At 44.8% G+C, this 20147-nt stretch overlaps 1 protein-coding gene across 7 annotated transcripts in view; it reads left to right on the top strand.

The window, feature by feature from the left end:
* MPDZ (multiple PDZ domain crumbs cell polarity complex component) overlaps window positions 1-20147 on the top strand; it is an 832961-nt gene that overhangs the window by 159591 nt on the left and 653223 nt on the right. For all 7 annotated transcript variants that reach the window (XM_078675896.1, XM_078675898.1, XM_078675897.1 and 4 more), the window contains exons 10-11: window positions 287-375; window positions 18663-18861. In XM_078675896.1, coding sequence (XP_078532022.1) covers window positions 287-375; window positions 18663-18861 — 288 coding nt within the window. The remainder of the gene's footprint in view (window positions 1-286; window positions 376-18662; window positions 18862-20147) is intronic.

Here is a 20147-nt window from a genome sequence, read left to right as displayed (position 1 = left end):
GTGAAAAATGAACCCCATAATGATTAGCAAACAAACAAAATTCAATTAATTAATAAGCTCCCAACTGTCGCCCCATTTAGCCTGGAAGACTACCTTATCGTGTGATTTCACACTCCATTTTAACCTGTAGATCATGGGCAAGCTATTGTAAAACGTTTGACAACTGTGTCTGTCCAGCCGTTTTAGTGCCAAACATCAGGCCTTTTTGTTTCATAGTATGTATGCTTGCATTATAATTTAATTTTCTGTTTTCATAAGGTTGTTTTGTTATTTCTCCTACACCCAGAACCATCCGGTATATTTGTGAAAAGCATTACGAAAGACAGTGCTGTTGAACACGACGGTAGAATACACGTTGGAGATCAGATTATAGCAGTAAGTAAGAGGACAGGGTTTGGTGGTAGCTCTTGGCACATGATGTTCATCTTCGCATTTGGTTTGTTTATGACACTGGTTTTGACATGTTTGCGTGACTAATAAGGATGCATACGATCATGCTGTGCCAGACTGTGTATTTGGCTAAACCAGGAGTGCATTTACAGTGTGTAATAACAGATAGTTGTCTGTACATCTGACTTGAACTGTTCAGTATCGAAATACAGAAAGAAAGTGTCATTGGGCTGCCTTGCTACCACTCCTATCAGGTCGCGCTTAAAATGTTCTTGTGTCAGGTGCTACAGATGATTCTCTTCTTCACAGAATATTTGTTATCAAGTTTGTAAATATGTGTAGGTCACGTTGCGTATGTCATGCATTATGCCACTCCCCTCTGTCTGTATTATTCTTAAAAAGTAATAAAAAAATATAAATTATAGGGCACTGCATGCTTACAAGGGACCCAATTTCCAATCACCGCTACTGTCAAAAATATAATTCTGTAAGTTTCTTCCTCTATTTGGAATTCATTTGCGACTTCAGTGGACCAAGCCAACGGACCACGCACGCAACCTGGGCTTCATCTTGGACTCCTCCCTCCTGGACTCCTCCCTCTCGATGACCAGACAAGTCAATGCCGTCTCGTCATCGTGCTTCAACACCCTGCGTATGCTCCGAAAGATCTTCCGGTGGATCCCCACCGAAACCAGGAAGACGGTCACCCAGGCACTCGTCACCAGCCGACTGGACTACGGAAACACCCTCTACGCCGGAACCACAGCCAAACTTCAGAAAAGACTCCAACGCATCCAGAACGCCTCTGCACGACTCATCCTGGACATCCCCCGACACAGCCACATCTCCGGACACCTGAGAGACCTGCACTGGCTCCCCGTCAGCAAGAGGATCACGTTCAGGCTCCTCACCCACGCACACAAGGCCCTCCACGACCTGGGACCCAGGTACCTCAACAACCGCCTGACCTTCTACACTCCCACCCGCCAGCTACGTCCCACCAGCCTCGCCCTCGCCGCCGTTCCACGCATCCGCAGAGCCACCACCGGAGGAAGATCCTTCTCCTACCTGGCAGCCAAGACATGGAACTCCTTCCCCATCCACCTCTGGCTGACCCAGGAGCACCTCTCCTTCAGGAAGCAACTCAAGACCTGGCTCTTCGAGCAGTAGCAGACCCCCCGCCCTCCCCCCCCCCCCAGCGCCTTGAGACCCCTCCGGGTGAGTAGCGCGCTATACAAATGCTATGATTGATTGATTGATTGATTGACTATATAAAAGTTATTAAGAGTACTTCTGGAAACCTGCATCAATTATAGAGTTCTTTAGATACTCATGTTAAACAACATTCACTTACATTCGGGAAAATCCGCCATGTTAGTCAGGCAACAATGTGCAGTCGCACAGTCTTTTTTTTTCCTTCTCAGGCAAAATGTGTTTCCCTATAGATAAGGCTCTTTTCCAACATCCCAATGGAATTCAATGGTGTTTGCTACATATTCCCACTGTAGGAACACAATTACTCCAACATTATTTTAGGAGTCTGTTTGAAATGTCGCCAGCTCTACTAAACGGAGGGACTCAAAGGGTTAAATTCAGTTTGGAAACAGGCCATAGCTGCCTGATCTGTAGTCTTGTTTCACGTTTTGACTCGATTCTTTGTCTGTGGGCCTCTAAGTCCGAATATGGTCTTGGGATCAGGGGTTGCCTGTGCTCAGTGCATGCCTGCTCATTGCCTCCATTATCACTTAGGATACGCTCGAAACAGCAACAACTAAAGCTGAAATTCTCCTGTGCATGTCCGTGGCTAACTCTTCTTCACTTCTTAATTGACTAGTTAGATCATTTACAATGGCGACCTGTGCCTAGCGCAGGTCATGGCTGCCTTTCGGTCACTCCTGGACGGCCACTAAAGGGTACATTTTCTGCCTGCATGTAACCAGTGCATGCATTGGCCTTTCCCTCTGTTGCTCGTAGGTGGATCTATAGTGGTGGTATCTAGCATGTCGTATCTAGTCTATGGCCCTTGTTCGCTCTCCTCTCACTCCGGGTGTATCTGTACACCTTTGCTCTGCCTGTCTTTAATCGATGCACTCTAATGTATGGAAACAAAATCTTTTGGTTACTCACCCATCATGCTGGGGGCTTATATAGATCACAGGCCATAACTGTTTGTATCCAGGAGTCCATAAACTGCTCATATGTTGTTGCTCTGAGTTTATAATATCTCATTTATGTTTCTATACCATCTTTCACTCCTCATTCTGACATTACATACCTTGTAGCAGCAGTCTAATACAATATAAGAGTACTACTCTGGTTGCTTACGCACAAGACCAAAACGCACCAGTCCGCTTCAGCACCTTCCCCAGGGTATACTACTGTGGCAGATTTTAATCCATTTTAAATGAATTTTACATTTCTATCCTTACAGTATCCGAATACCGCGGGAAATGTCTTATTTTTTTGCACTTCCCTGATATGCTTAGGAGTGCAAAATTGTGTCTATTGAACTAGTTTTCTGCTTAATGTGGACAAATTGCACATTATGTAAAGTTAATTTTTTAATATGACTGGATTTTAGTTTGTTATTTACAATTAATCCCGTTCTTTCGGTACACTGCTAAAAAAGCAGATTTCACACTTTAAATTAAATAAATTGTCCCTGTTAAGAACACTAACTTTCACCATTTTTGCATAAATTAATAAATATAATGCATGAACTGCATACAATTAACAAAAGCATTTATTTTGAGACACTGCTGTTGCTTGCTGAGCTCTTTGTAATTTTATTGAAAGTTCGCAGTCAGGTCTACAGAAGTATGCAATTATTTAGCGAGTATAACATTAAAAAAGCAGTTGTTGCATTTGCGGTATATTATCATTTGCTGTAAAATTCGATCTGCTGGCTTCATCATAAACCCGTGGTAAACGACACATACTCTAAATGCTGTTCCAAATCTCAACACTATTTCTTTAAAAAACATGCATGCTCTGAGGGTAGTGGCGATGGGCACAGGGCATGGTCAACGGTCATGCTTTGCACTTACAGCCTGCTGGGAATGGCTGTTTCAGTGCTCTGTATGTAACCTTGCACATTAGTTACAGCTGTACTGAGAACCAATAGCTATCATTAGGAAAAAATTGGAAACCTACCTTGGACTGTGTAGCATTCGTACTACCTGTTTTGCTATACTGAGCATTACACAGGAGCGGCTCATTTCGGCTATTTCCAATCAGTGTAGTGTATCCAAGACATAAAAAACATGAAGCTGAAATTATGGATTCCTGCGCTTTTGCGCCAGGTAAAGTAGAGAATACAGTGACTCAGAGACTGCCAACCACCTTCTCCCTCTTTAGAACCTCCCAGACTCCCACATATGCTAGCTTATATCTTAATTAAAAAAAAAAAAAAATCTTGCTACTTCTCAAGAAGGAATTGACCTCTCTGGGGACAAAATCATACATTTTGACAGATATTTTTTTGTTGATAAATTGTCCCTTTTAAATGAGGCATTAATAAAGTCTGTTTTGGCTGCCTGGAAAAATCATTTTTGGACTTTGTAGTCCTCAGACACCCAGACAATAAAGGCCTTCCCCATGTGCCAAATGTCTTGTTGTCACACCCAGGCTGGTCTCTAGTCAAAAAGGTTGTTCTCTTTGAAACAAAAAGTCTTTGCTTCTGGCACTTTGGTCCTCTGTACGGCAAACATTTCATACATTTCAGGCCTCTGTGTCTACTCTCTATGGTTTTTGCTACTACTGTTATCAGTCTTCTGGACCATATGAAAAAGCTTTTATTTGACATTGTCAGAAATGGTTTGGATACTCACCAACAAATGCTGAAGTGCAGCATCGATTCTGCAGACAATCTGGCAATATCCGTGAACATTGGCAAAAGTCTGTACCACCACGCCTGGATGCATTCCACTGGATTTTTGAGGTATGTCCAAGCATCATCATGGCTATAAACTTCAATGGCAAGCAGCTGTTCAGAGAGAAGACCGACTTATCTGTTGAGCATTTCTAAAAGAACTGAGCTATGGCTCATTCGTTGGCATCGCCTTCGCAGCAAGGCAGTCCTATCTCCAATATACTAAATTTCAAGGTTATTTCAGGTCACAGCAGTCTTAGCAGTGTCAACCTTTGCAGCCTAGCAAGACCCCCAATACCTGAAACACTGCTTTTTAGTCAGGGGTGCATCTATGGGACACTAGCACAAGCAACAGATCGAGTCCCTAACACCTTCCTCTGGCTCCGCTACTTCAAAAACTCTCTGAACCTCCCCTTCTTTGAATGCCACCACCTTCCATGAGGGGGTGGGTCTCCCATTTTTCCCTCCAATTGTTATCAGTGGTTTATCTATCTAATCCACAAGGGCTATTCCCTACACTTCCAGTCCCTCCACCCGGACAGCCCTCGTTCCACTAGTACATTCTCTCAGACACAAATCTTGATCCTCAAGGTGGACGTTTTCACCATGATGAATAAAAGGGGCATAGAGGTGGTGCCTATAGCAGGAATGGGTGTTGGATTTAACTTCCTTGAATTCTTGGTTCCAAAAATGTTGGAGATCTGAGACCCTGCCTTGGCCTCCTCCTCTCGAGCCAGTTCATTCCTCAGTCAAGTCCAAGATGTTGCTCTTCAGAAAATCATGCTGGCGCTCATTCCAGAAACTTGGCTGAAACCCTGGACCTCTAGGATGCCTACGTTCATTTTCTACTCCTCCTCATCCACAGGCTTTACCCAAGATTTACTGAGAAGTCCTAGCTTCACTAGGGTGGTTAGGAGTCCATGTATTTCCATAGTTTGCTGATTGGCTGTTGGAAGCGGGGTCACGGGCACTAGTCAAGGAACATTTTCAGTGCCCTGTGTCTCACCTCCATAACCTTACGATAAACGTCCATTGGTCTCATCTAACCCCAATGCAAACACTCACTTACATAAGGGAGGTGCACAATACGAACTGTATTAAAGCCTTTCCTCCTTCTTAGAGGATTGTGAATGTCTGGGGAGAGAATTCTGAAATTTCTGACTTAAATGCTGATCATGGTTCTACACTTCTTATGCCTGCTTGGTCTAATGGCCTTGTACATCCTGTTGGCGCCACACAGCAGTTGATTGACTGATGAGAGTCCCAGCAATGGTGCCTGAAAAAGCAGTGGCTTCAGCACTACAAGAGCATTTCTATTTTGGTGTAGATCTTCGAGTCAGTCCATCCAGGTCTGCACTGGTCCATGTGTTCCTCCAAACTACCATTCATTCAGCTCTCTGCAGGCACAGACTACAAAACCAATTTGGGCTACGTGACTTTGCTGGGTCCACATCAGAGAAGTGTCTCTAATATAAACATGCTGATTCTGTGGGAGGGCCACCTTCCAGGAAAGCCTTTCTCACTTCAGCCATAGGGAACACCATTCAGATCCTGCAGGACAACCCCACCAGTGTCCACTTTATCAACTGATTGGATGCTTTGTGGTCATGCATTCAGTTTTGAAAGGAGGTTCACTAGTGGAAGTGGGCTCACCAATGAGGGATGTTCACAATGGCTGTGCAGATTGCTAGATTCCTCAGTGTGAGAGCCAATCTTTGATCATCTCCTTTTCGTCTTTTTGGAGGACCACAAGTGGGAACTTTACCCTGAAGTGATGGACATGAGCTTCTGCAGACTGCAGTATCAGTACATTGATCTTTTCTCCATGGCCCGTACAGGAAGCGTCCTCAGTTTTGTTCCATACTCCTCTTTCTTAATGACTCCCTGAAAGACACCATGAGTCACTGCTGGTCACTGGATTTGCTATGCATGCTTTTCAACCAATCCCTCTACTATCAGAGGTCTTATGGAAGGTATGTCAAAATCAAGCACAGCTGATTCTAATTGCCCCTGGCAGGGTGACAATGATCTGGTATGCTGATTTCGTGGCACTCTATATTTGGCCTCTTCTTCCTTCACCCGCACATGATGAGCCTGCACTCACAGTAGGATGGTCAGGTCCTCTACACCATTTTTCAGACACTGCAACTGCATCAGTGGAGATTAAGCGGTACCTTCTCGGATATTTCTGCTTATCTTTTGAGGTTGTGGATGTGTTCTTGCCTACCAGGAACGTGCCACAAAAACCATTTATGCCAGTCACTTGAACAAATGTGTCCAATGATGCTAGTCAAAAGGTCTGGACCTATTTCAGTTTCACTTTTCCGATGATCTGGGTGTCGCACGGTTACTAAATAACCTGTTTGAAAGCATCCAAGATATATATTAAAACATTTTCCAACAGAAATTGTAAAAAGTATCTCTTTAGTTGCCTCATCAATTGAATTAAATGCATGGAAACATTCAGCAGCAAAAATTGTAGTTTATTAAAAGTGTCATTAAAGGCCAGCAGGACACCAATAATATTTCCTAGAGGGCCTTAGCAGGTCTTTGTTGTTTACAGAGGTCAGCATATATATTGCAAAATGCATAGTTTTTATCTGTGGTGATCTTGCAGGCTCTCCATTTTGAATGTTGGCCCTTCACCCTGGGTACCCAAGACTTGAGTCACTTTCAGGGCTGTGCCTAAAAAGGTAGCCCAGTTGATTATTCAACTGATCTGAAAGCCATTTCCTTCCATTGCTAAGGCCTCTACAAGTCTCTGTTTAGATTAGTCTTCACTGTCACCATAACCACTCAGCTTCTATACGATGCTTTCAAGCTGAAAGTACTTGAGCTGTAAACAGCAATGTACAGGCACCAGAGGTAACCATTGGCTGTACTGATCCTGGGGGTCAAATTATGAGGATCACTTTCTAATCTCTGGAGGAAAAATATAGTCCTGATGTGATTCAGGCAGATGTCAGTGCATATTTCCTACTTTTCTTAAAGCGGGAGAAGGAGCCTCTTGCTTCTTTCTCCAAAGGGTATTATACAAGTGGGCGTTAGTCTCGCAAGTAATTTGTGGGGGGTTTAAGATTGTATTTGATTGTAGCTCAATACTATCAATAGCTAACCCTAACATTACCCACTTTGAATTCCCCCACAGCATATAGTAAGGCATTTGATCATTGTCTTCGGGTCGAAAAATTCTTACTGTCTACCTACTTCCTTATCCAAGATAGTAAAGGTATTTCTTGTAGAAATAAACCTCTGCCCCTTGGTAATAGTCCAACCTCTGACACATCAGAGACATTCGCCCTGCTCTAAGGTGAACAGTAAGCAAGATCATCTAACAGACGTGGGTGCCTCTGTGTACAGGATAGTATCAGGAAAACAAAAGAAAATTGCCTCCTTGCTGCTGTGTCTACTAATCAAGGGATTGGTTAAAACTATTTGGTGGTAAAGACACCTTCATACTACAGTTGAAATTTATGTCCATAGACGTGCTATGTATATATAGTCTGTGTTATAGTGACTTTATAAAGAAAATTTGTATAACCTTTTAAGACTATAGTTCGAATTAATTCATGGTAAATAAGATTTCACATTGGGTTGTTTTGTTCAGTGAATCTTGATGTTTCTAAAACGAAATCTGTAACTGCTCCCGTAAAAGTTATCAGTTACTGAAAATATTGTACAAGAAACTGTAGTACACACTGTTTGTAATGCAGACATTAGGAGAAACATCATGTAACTATGTTAGGCTACAGTTTGGGTCAAAAATATTAATGACCCAGTACTTAAGGCGCATCCTGGACGTGTAAAGTTGTTTTACTGAGCGTTCATTAATAATAATAATTAAATCTTCCAATTGAACTTAGTTTCCTGTGAGGTTTCAAGCCAGCTACATGTTAATAAGAGCTATGCTTGAGATGTAGGGAACACCATTTCATAATGCACATATGAGGTCTGTTGAGGCCTTAAACAAGTTTAAAAAAAATACATCTGATCCTGCACCATGGGTAGAGGTTTGTTCCTAAACTGGTGGTAGCAGTCAACTCAATTTCCAGTTATTTCTTTACTCTTCATACAGGATAATCCAACCAAGTTTCACAATCCAATAATGGAATGCTCTTTTATTGATCTACTTCCATGTTCTTCATCCTCCTATTGGACATCCGTTGAATGGCTAAATAGTTGTTTAGATGCACCATATTTCTCAAAAGTGAGGAATTAATGATTACTCTCATGCCTTCAAGTTGGCTCTGTTCCTGGCACAGATTGAGCTTAGTTTATTTGATGTTAACAACAGTGAATGCGTAAAGCAACCTATGTTGTCTTCAGTACATTCAGAATAAAACTTCCTTTCTGTGGCCTTCTTTTTTTTCATTTTGGATTTTTTTCTGTAATGCTTGCTATTTCAACACTAAAAATGCTGAATCGGGTCAGAGAAGTGCTCCTCTTACTATGTAAGTGTACAAAGCTTTTGTTTCGGGCAGGAAGGTCATTTCTGACTTCTGGGCTTGATGTTGTTCCTCGTCAAAACTATTATAACCACCTCTATCTTAACATGTTTCTTTTCCGTTTTAACTCCATCACATTACATTTTTGTGAAACTATAGACTGGTTACATTTACATACACTTGCATTTTCTGATAATGCTGAATCAAATCTTGGATGACCAGTGGTAAACATTTTCTGTCTGTTTTCACAGTGTAAATTAAGCAACATTTTGTTGTTGTTTTATGTAATAAAGATTGTGTTTAATAGACGAACAACCTAACACCTTAATATCACTAGCAATAATCTATTTTTCATTAGAAACAAATGGTTCTGTACTGTTATTGCATTCTAGTTAGCGTGCCTAGGGGCATCATTTTGCAACGTGTTATTGTGAGTTCTTTTGTTGTAACTTTGTTTCCTGTGGGAGGCAAAGAGTATTCTTTGTTCAGTTAACCCAAGAGATATAGGTTAACCCCTAGATTTACAGGTTACAACATGAGAATGAAGAGAGGAATGGATAAAACAACTAGCATTTGCAATGCAATAGGTCTCACATTTGTTGGAGCTATTGGCATTGTAAATTACAGTGTTTTTTATTTATGTTTTTTTGTTTGCAGTGGAGTGATTATTTAAAGAAAAAAGAGCACACCATACCATATTATAAGCTTTCATAGGTACTGTACAGTAAAGCTATGGCTATGTTAACGTAAAGTATTTAGGAAAATTACACGCAGTCATGGTAAACACTACCTAGAGCCCATTGATGAACAACAGAGATGAACTACAGCCATGCGCTGTATGCAGGCAGCCATGGCAGATGATGTATATAGTTCACACAGCTGCAACAGAGGAGCAAAACACAAGTATCCTCTGTTTAAAGGCTGCTAGGACTTCAATGTGTAAAGAGTTGCGTGAGCCGCTGCGCCAAGGAAAAGAAAGGTGCACGATCAACCATTGGTGAAGTTGAAGCGTGGCGTGCTGTGCTTGTCAGAGAAACATATAATCAGTTGGGCGAGACGCACAAAATAAAAGAAAGGCGCAAGTTCACCATTGTTGAAGATGGAGCACGGTGTGCTGCGCTGCTTAGAAAAGTAATCTTTTTTAAAAAGCATTTAGGAAGCCATTGTAAATGGAATTGTTTTTTATTTATATTTTTTGTTGCATTAGAGTGATTATTTAAAGATAAAAAGGGTGCGCTATACTATTTAGAATATAACATGTTTCAAAGAAACAGTGCAAGCACTGCATCGGCGAAACCTAAAAAAATACTTTTTGCAGGTAGGCATAAACAGCAACAGGGAGCACCAAACGACTTACTGTGACCGGAAACAAAAAACACATCTTTGAACAGAGCACCTTATAAGTGACTGCAACCCGGAAAAACAGAAACTAACAGACCTCAAATGAAAATGAAACTCGTCATTGAGAAGGTGTGCCTAAAATAGCGAAGTGTCAAATGTGGAGCTTAGAGAGAATATTAAAGACAATTAATTTATTTTTTAAATTAGTACATATAAAGAGTGCACCACAATGTCTGTACTGGTCAACCCTTTATGCCAGACTAAAGCGATCAAAATGTCCCCTCTAAGAAGAAAGTTACTTTTGCTAGTTAGAAAATCCTGAGTACTTCGTTGCTCCTCCCTCGCAATCAAACCTGCCCACTAAGTCTAGAGTTGGCTACGGAATAATGTTTCCACCCAAGATCGTTCACTCATTTGTAAAGCATTACTTAACGCACCAAGTCTGCCGCTCTAGATAAACTTTATGTGAGTAGGCATTAGTTTAGGGTGAGCAGTAGTGTGGGGATTGACAACTTGGGCAACTGTAGAGCGACAATTAATACTGTCTTTGTTAGCCCATGGTTGACGATAATGGACAGTCAAGATTGAATATAGCATACTATCATGATTAACGCACACCCTCATTTCCTAGAATGCACTTAATGGAGCAAGAGCTAGGAGAGATCCCATATTCCTTCTTTCAGAACATGTAAAGCATAAATGTGTCACTACAGAGGAGGAGGGTGGTGAGCGGCGCCAGCTGAGGATGGAGAAGACTCGGGCACTGTGTGTCAGATCCAGGGCTAACACGAGCCTGCTATACCATGCCTTCAGCGTGCACTCGCTGCAGCCTCTGTAAAGTGACCCAGCAACAGAGCTGTGAGAAGTTGGCCTGATGTGCAGTGTTCACTATTCTAGTGATCACTATATATCAGTCCAAACAACCCTTATTGATGATTGGTTGTAAGTCAACCTTATAGACCAGCTATCCTAGTAGCATGGATACGAGCAGTCTAAGGCTAAGACTCTAGAGGGCGTGTTAAGCCAGCTGTTTTACCATCACATTACCCCTTGAACACCCAGTGAAAGGACACCACACAAGTGTTAGGAAAATAAACAGTGTATTTATTAGAATCACAACAACCCTGTACTCTTTATGAGGACAGGGTGCTAGGCACACAACAAAACTCTTACGAAAATACTTAAGTTAGCACGTTATACACAAATGCCCGAGGGGCACGAAAAACCATATACTTAAAAAGTGGAATGCGAAATTACTAGCAGGTAAGTACAGTACTAATAGGCTTTGGAATCGCTAGGACTTGACTATAGAATCGTTAGATTACTTCTAGGAGACCTAGGGGACTCGGGTGCAGAGTGTGCACTCTCACGCGGGATGCGGGACAAAGTCTATGGAAGCTAGTAAAGGCAAAGTTTAGTGTTCACGGGCGAACCCGACCTGGTAGGAAGAAAACGACAGTGGATCCTGACCCTAGGATAGTGAGGCTATGCTGGGACACCGAAGTGCCGAAGTTACCTAGCCCAGGGGCTGCAGCTGCATAGGTCTGAAAAGACGTCGGGGATCTCGTTGCCGGACCAGGAGCCTGGGAGAAGGAAGTTGCTGGCAGGCGACCAGTGAAGAAAAGTTCGATGGATCCAAGCCTGGATCAAGGAAGAAGAAAACCAGCAAAACACCAGGCAAAAAGTTGGGGGCAACCATAGTCAGGGATCTACCTTCCTACATAACCCCCCCCCAAACGAAAGGAGATAAGGCTAGCCTTGCCAGGTAAGCCTATATTGCCTGAGTGGCCATATAAGGAAGTAACAGCACTGGCATGGTTACCCCCTATCTCATGGTCCACTAAGCAATCCCTCACCCTAAGGGTATCTGAGGGTCTCCACCATAGGGAATCTCTACCTGTGGTGTGTTTTGGCAAAGGAAAAGGCTGGTGCTGAAATGGAGTACTGAAGTGAGGCTCCACTAATTTTGGGCTCAGCTTCCTCCAATCATTTTCCACCATAGAGGCCTTTCTTTCCAAGACTGAGTTGTTTTGGGCTCTCAGGGTCAACCTCTGGCTACCTACAGCTGGAGGTTGGGTCCCTCTGTTTGGCTTACTGGGGGGACAGTTCAGGTCTGGGGCCCTCAGGTCCCAGGTTTGGCTGTGCCCAACAGTGTCCATCTGTGGGAGGTCCCTAACTAATTTTAAGGGGGATCCCTCAGGAGTATGTTTTATTTTCACTGGGCTAGGACTACTAGCTTCAGTGCCCTTAATCTGCTGATTGGGAAATTCTTTTGGACAGGGGGCCCCTTGGGGTCCACCACTGGCCTCCCTGACCTCTACAGCCCGGGGCTGACTGAGGCAGGGTAGAGAGGGGCAGGTTACCTGCTCCAGACTGGGTCCCACCTTGGAAGGGTCCACTGACATCAGGGGTTCTGCCAGGCTAGGCCTGACTACCTCTGTGGCAGTTTCTTCACAAGGGGTCAGATCAGTTCCCTGAGGAGGCTGATCTTTTCCTAAAGTCTGGTGGGAGGGAGATTTCTCTTCCTCCTCAATGCTCTCTGTCTGAGTGGAGTGATCCATAGTTTCAGGCTTCACAACACTATCATCTGTCTGAGTTTGAGCTGTGGCCATCACAACTCTCCCAACCTTTTCAGGAGGGGGCTCAGTTTGGGTGTGGGCTGTTACCATGACAGCCTTGACAACCTGTTCTGGGAAGGGAGTTGTCTGAGATTGGGTTGTGACTGGCACAACCCTCCTGACCTGTTCAGGGAGGACATCTTGGACTGGGGCTGTGGCTATCACTGCCCCACTAACCTTACCATGGGTATTTACCATTTTAGAATGGGTTTCTTGCTCAACTTCAGCCCAGGCTGAGAGCTCTAAATCATTCCCCAGTAGGCAATCTACAGGCAAGTTTGGTGACACTGCCACTCTCTTGTGGCCAGTGACACCTCCCCAGCTGAGATTGACCACTGCCATGGGATGATCTCTCTGTACTCCATCAATATTGGTCACCTGGTATGTGGCACCAGGTAAAAGTTGCCTTGAGGGGACTAGACTCTCAGTCACCATAGTGATGCTAGCCCCTGTATCTCTATAGGCCTCAACTTTTATACCATTGATGAGGGGCTCCTGTCTGTACTTGCCCAAAGTGTTGGGACAAGTTGTGAAGTTGGCAAACCCCATGCCAGTCTCACAGACAAGAGTATCTAAGTCAGGGGACCTGGTTAGGCCAGAGTCCCCAGGAACTCCCAAAGTAAATGCACCCAAATTCTTGGGGGCACTCCCACCACCTGGAGGATTACTACTAGTAGTAACAGGAGGTTTGGGAATGTTACTTGGGGGTATGTTTTCCTTATTGTTATTCTTTGGGCAACTGCTGTCAGTTTTTAAATGACCCACCTGTTTACAGGGATAACAATAAGGTTTCTTCTGGTTGTTGGAAGGATTCTGGGACCCACCCCCCTCAGAGGATTTTTGGGGCCCTGATGTGGTTTGATCTGTAGATTTATTCCCACCCTTCTCTTGAGGCTTGGTTGATTCCTTTTTCTGGTCACCACCTTGGTTCTTGGGCCTAATCCTGGTTCTGACCCATTTGTCTGCCCTCTTACCCAATTCTTGTGGAGAGGTCAGATCAGAGTCTACCAGGTGCTGGTGTAATAACTGGTTCTGACAATTATTTAAGACTTGCTCTCTCATAATAAGATTATACAATCCTGTGAAGTCAGTAACCTTGCTACCCAGTAGCCAGCCTTCCAAAGCCTTAGTGGCACAATCAACAAAGTCAGACCAGTCCTGAGACTGAGTTTTCTGGGTGTCTCTGAACAGCAACCTGTACTGCTCAGTGGTTAAGCCAAACCCATCAACCAGTGCATTTTTCAGGACCTGGTAATCATTAGCATCCTCCACTCTTGTAGTGAGGAGCTTATCTCTACCTTTACCATCAAAGGAGAGCCACAGTATAGCTGCCCACTGACTCTGGGGAATGCACTGCACAGTGCAGGCCCTCTCCAAAGCAGCCATCCATTTCTGGATGTCATCCCCTTGTTTAAAGGGGGGCACTATCTTAGTCAGGTGTTTAGTATCTAAACCCTTCTCTTTTTCTCTTGGGAGATTGCTGCCACCAGTGGGTGCTAACCCACTCATCTGCTGCTCTCTAGCAAAGGCAAGCTTCTCTTTGGCCAGGGCAAGTTCTTCCCTTTCAATCCTCAGTTCAGCTTGTCTCATCCTAGCTTCATGCTCCCTTCTCTGAGGGGAAGTAAATCTCCTCTGTGGAGGATTCCTTCTCCCCTGAGAAGAGGCATTAGAGTGCAGAGATCTATTGGAGTCCCTAGAAAGAGATCTATCTCTCCTAACTCCAAGGTTAGGCCCACTTCGGGTTAGTACTGGGGGTCCCCCAGATCCTAGCCCAAGTAAGTCTAAGTTTGCCCTGGTTAGCCTTCTGACTACCTCAAGACCTTTGTCTACCTCATCCCCAGAGAGTTCCTCCTGATCCTCCTCCTCCTCAACTGCAGTAGCAGTGTTGGGGAGGTCTGGATCCCCAGAGGTTCCCTCTAAGGCTGGCATGTTCTCATGTAACTGAGAAAGCTTTCTGGCATCATATGTCTCTAAGAGACCTATCAGAAAGGGAATGGTGGGGTTAGACCCCTGCTTCAGTTTCCTGGAGACACAGATCTGTCTCATCTCCTGGAAACTGAGAGCTGCATATCTTGAAGTGACCTGTGGAGGGTCAACACTGACCAGGGGAGTCTCAGTAGATTCTCCCTGGGTAGACATGCTTTTCTAGTGAGGTGTAAGTGGTGCACTTACCTACACTATATGTTTGCCTACTGATCCCTTGCTAGAGTTGTAGTTTAGGGTGTGCTAGGCCCTAGGAGCTACAACAGCTGGTTCAGTAGAACTCAGAGTATTCTAAGCTAAGTTATATGTACCTTTAGTACTTATGTGATCTTTCACAAGATATTCTTAGGGCATGTGTGGTAAAACAACAGCAAGCTCAAATCCCAACCGCTGCTCACCAATGTGAGAAGTTGGCCTGATGTGCAGTGTTCACTATTCTAGTGATCACTATATATCAGTCCAAACAACCCTTATTGATGATTGGTTGTAAGTCAACCTTATAGACCAGCTATCCTAGTAGCATGGATACGAGCAGTCTAAGGCTAAGACTCTAGAGGGCGTGTTAAGCCAGCTGTTTTACCATCATATTACCCCTTGAACACCCAGTGAAAGGACACCACACAAGTGTAAACAGTGTATTTATTAGAATCACAACAACCCTGTACTCTTTATGAGGACAGGGTGCTAGGCACACAACAAAACTCTTACGAAAATACTTAAGTTAGCACGTTATACACAAATGCCCGAGGGGCACGAAAAACCATATACTTAAAAAGTGGAATGCGAAATTACTAGCAGGTAAGTACAGTACTAATAGGCTTTGGAATCGCTAGGACTTGACTATAGAATCGTTAGATTACTTCTAGGAGACCTAGGGGACTCGGGTGCAGAGTGTGCACTCTCACGCGGGATGCGGGACAAAGTCTATGGAAGCTAGTAAAGGCAAAGTTTAGTGTTCACGGGCGAACCCGACCTGGTAGGAAGAAAACGACAGTGGATCCTGACCCTAGGATAGTGAGGCTGTGCTGGGACACCGAAGTGCCGAAGTTACCTAGCCCAGGGGCTGCAGCTGCATAGGTCTGAAAAGACGTCGGGGATCTCGTTGCCGGACCAGGAGCCTGGGAGAAGGAAGTTGCTGGCAGGCGACCAGTGAAGAAAAGTTCGATGGATCCAAGCCTGGATCAAGGAAGAAGAAAACCTGAAAGCAGAGGGGACCAAGTTCTTGAATCACTAGCCAGTGATTAAGTGGGCACCAGGATGGCACCGGGCGAAGTCACCTCGACTAGGTGAGTGGGCGACGCTGGCTCTGCAGATCTCACGGACCAGGAGGCGTTGTCGGCGACCAGGATGGAGAGGCGAGCTGTCCCACAATGGATGAAGCTGTCGGCGTCGAAGTTACCCAGGATTGGGCAACAAGCCTTGGCTAATTCAAACCCACGCGGTGGACTCAAAATGGCGTCTTGAGTGGACCAGGAGGGTCCGGGGTGCTCCTCTTTTGGAAGGGAGCAAGGGCCAGCCTGGAGCAACCAGACCAGCAGCAGAAATGTCGTCGGGCGTCGTTCAGAAGGCCACAAGCCAGCGGGCTAGTAGCCAAACAACGCGGTGAGCAGCAAAAAGCAGAAGGGCCCCACGCAGATCGTGGAGATGCTGGGAGGCTGCACTTCGGTGCTGGAGCTGCTCAGGGTCGGGGCTTCTCGGACCCCAAAGCACTCACCAGGAAATTACTCGGCGGGCTTGCTGGAAAGAAGTCGTGCAGTCTTGAAGATGGCCGGTCCCTCGAGGTCTCGTCACACCCACGAATCTCAGCGTGACTGATGATGTAGGTAGAGGTCAGAGGTGCCAGGGAAGCCGGTTCTCGTCGAGCTGGGCAGTCTTGATCCGGAGGAGAGACTTGCAGCAGACCGCAGTGTTCTTAAGATGGTGCCTGCGGATGCAGGGTGACTACTCCTTAGTCACAAGGGAGAAATCTTAGGAAGAAGTCTTGAGTTCCTTTCGTGGAAAGTAGTTTCAGGATTCAAAGATGATCTGTTTTTGGAAGGGGGCCAGTCCCTACCTTTATCTGGGAAAAGGGGGCTGGCACGCGACTAAGTCCTGCCCTAGGGGTGGGACCAGGAGGGGGGTGGTTACACCCACTTCCTTGGCGGGCTTTCCCCAGGCCAGGGGCTGGAGTGCCCCTGGAACTGGTTTCAGCCGGCCTATGCACAGTGAGCACCGGGGTGCCACTTGCAGTCACCTTCCTCTGTAGCCCTGCCTACCTGGAATACACAAAACCCTGTCTGGGACGGTGCTGGCACCGCCCCTGGCAGGAAACCCTTTGTCCTTGCCTCCTGCTCTGGGAGGACTCCCAGCAGCAGGAGGGCAGACTTGTGTCTCGGTGGCAGCATCCATTTTGTGGAGCTGAGGCTATGTCTGACTTTAACCGGGGTTAGGGGTTACATACATGTCGTGTCCCTCTAGAAGGGTGGAATGCTAACCCCGTCGCCAGAATTGGCGAGGGGTTAGTATTCCAATTCGTATGACACCTTACTCGACATGTTTTGATAAAGCGATACCAGAGTTGGCATATAACCGCGAGGATTATAATGCACTTAAGAGTATATGGTATGCGATATCATGGAAACGGCTAAGGGATGGGTCCCGAAAGCCGCAGACAGGCTCAGCTCATGCCAGAGCACCATCTCACACGATTCCAAGCACTCTGCCTTCAGGATTGTTAAGGCCTGCCATAGGAGTGACTGATAGGAGATCTGTGTGTCCATTTTTAGGGTTAGATATAGGTATACTATATCTAAAGCAAAGGGTGATTACACCACCTTGCCCCAGCTGTCAAGCAGCCAGTTGTGTCAGATTTGGATGGCCAGCCAGGGGTGGCATAATACATGCTGCAGCCCCTGGTAGGCCCTGGGTACACCTATGCCCTGGGTACCTAAGGTACACTGTACAGGGACTGGTAAGGTGACTCAGTATCCAATTTAGATATGTACCTAAGGTACATGGAATCCATTTTACAGAGAGAGCAGTGGGCCTGGGGTCCTGAATAGCAGGGCCCCAGGTCAACTAAGTCAGAAAACCAGCAAAACACCAGGCAAAAAGTTGGGGGCAACCATAGTCAGGGATCTACCTTCCTACAAGAGCACATGCAAGTTAGACTCCGATGTCTTATTGCATGCTCTCCTGTGCTGAAGAGACCTGGGTAAGGATTCAAACGTGAAACTGTGAGGTCAGTGTAACACTTTACACTACTAGTTGATGCAGGAGTTTGGGCAAGTAGCCGTCTAGCTGCTGGGGATGTACACACTCTCATGGTCGCAAATACAAATCATGGCGTTGTACTCGGGGCACAAGTTGTAAAAATAAAAGTTTGGCGAGCATGCAAAATAAAAGAAAGGCGCGTGGCCGCCATTGTTAACGATGAAGCGCTCCATGGCGCTCTAGATGGGGGGAGGGGAGACAAGGTCTTTAAAAATGAAACTTGGCATCCATAAATGGCTACCTCGCGGAGCCAGGAAAACACGTGAACTCTACTTTGTGGAAGCGTGTTGTGTCTGCAACAGCAGCTGGGAGAAGGTCATTTAGAAAATAGTGCTCACAAAGTGTAACACATATTGAGTAACAACACATGTAACAGGGGCAGTACTTATGGGAGGTTACAACAGGAAAAAAGGAGGTACTAAGGAGGGACTACTAAACAAATTAACCAATGGAAAACAAACATTTAGAAAAGACAGTCAAAGAAGCCAATAAAATACATGGGCGGAGTTTAAAGCCCATATTCAGAATACTCTTGAAGAGAGCGTGCAAGCACTGCATAGGTGAGACCTAAAAATGTTAGTGCGGGTTAAAATAACTACTGACACAATTTTCTTGATGGGTTGCGATGGATATGAATGGAGCATGTGTCCAGAAAGACTGATTTTCAAATTGAATAGATGTACTTCTGTAAATGCTTATATACATTAACAATATTTTTTTGGAGGATGGATGTTTATTTACTACTCATGGTTCATTCCACAGGTGGATGGAATAAACCTGCAAGGCTTCACAAACCAGCAAGCAGTTGAGGTTTTGCGACACACGGGGCAAGTTGTTGAACTCACTCTGGCCAGGAGAGGCCCAAGGCAGGGCTCTGTCCTTCTGCCTAATGAAGATCCCAGAGGCATAACCATTGAGAAGGAACAACCATCTCTGATCAAAGACTTTGCCATATCTAAAGGTATCTTGCAGACTGCTTGCTATGCCAAATTGCATTCAAGTACTTTAGTTAAATATATTGTTTCTTTTTCTTTTTGTATGTTGACTGTAAGGTCAGCTGCTGTGTGTTTGTGGAATTATTAGCATCACTTTTGCATAACCTAAATATGTCAGGTTCTGTATTAATAAAATAGCCAATTCCAGTAGATATCTACTAATGCATAAAATAGCCAATTCTAGTAAATATCTCAAGATGCATTCTTTTGTGAAATGTGTCAACAAATAAAATGCTTAAAACATTGTATGCATCATATTGATGTACAGATATTTTGTAGTGAATCAATATTTTTCATAATGCTGATGCTGTGAATCAGATGAGGTTATTTTTTTTTGGGGGGGGGGTAAATATTTTTATTCAAAGGAACATAAAACAAAACAATACAATACTATAATATCACAATACAAAAAGCTCAAAACAAAGCAAATATGCATATATAGGTGTTGGGAAACATTACAAGAGAACATACATTGTCGTTCCATATGTAAAGCAATTAAATATCTTCATCGTCCACCTCTAGGGAGGGAGGGGGGCAACCGGGGTACACAGCAAACTTCTATTTTCATTGTGGGCAACCCCTACTTTCATAAACCACCTTCTCTGCCTGCATACACCAATCCATGTCTGACTCCCAATCTTTATAACACAGCAGAACTCTACCCCTCCATGTTCTAGCAATGTTGCGCTTTGCCACCACACATCCCAACGTGACCCACAGCCGTTCAGTCTGGGGCAAATCTGTGTTATTCAAAATATTAAGGAGACCCATCCGGGGGGAGTCGTCTATCTTGAATTTACACACGTGAGCCATGCCGGCACTAACCTTTCCCCATACTTCCGTACGACAGGGCAGTGCCACCATTGGTCTGTATAAGTGCCATCTTGGCCACATCCACGTGGGCAAGAAGGGGAATCCCGCACACCCATCTTGACCAGCACCGCACTGGTGTAGTATGTCCGATGCAACAATTTAAGTTGTGTAAGTCAAAATTGTGACCAGATCGCTACCTCACGCGGGGACCAGTGCTTCTCTCCAATCATCGTCATCCAGATCTCCAATATTGCCCACCTATTTAGCCCGCAGTTTCTCCTGAGCGTCTGGAGTGTGATTGAGGATTTTCCGGTAGGTCAAAGAGATAGCTCTCAATGGGAGATAGTCATCCAGCAATCTATCCTCCAGAGGCGAGGAAAACTGTACCTCTGAGTTCTTAGGAATGGCTTTATGCAACACATTCTCAGTGTGCAGGTAA

The sequence above is a fragment of the Lissotriton helveticus genome, chromosome 2_1, assembly GCF_964261635.1.
Source record: "Lissotriton helveticus chromosome 2_1, aLisHel1.1, whole genome shotgun sequence".
Taxonomy (NCBI): Eukaryota; Metazoa; Chordata; class Amphibia; order Caudata; family Salamandridae; genus Lissotriton; species Lissotriton helveticus.
Note: the sequence above shows the minus strand (reverse complement) of the source record. Positions and strands in the feature narration are given on the sequence as shown.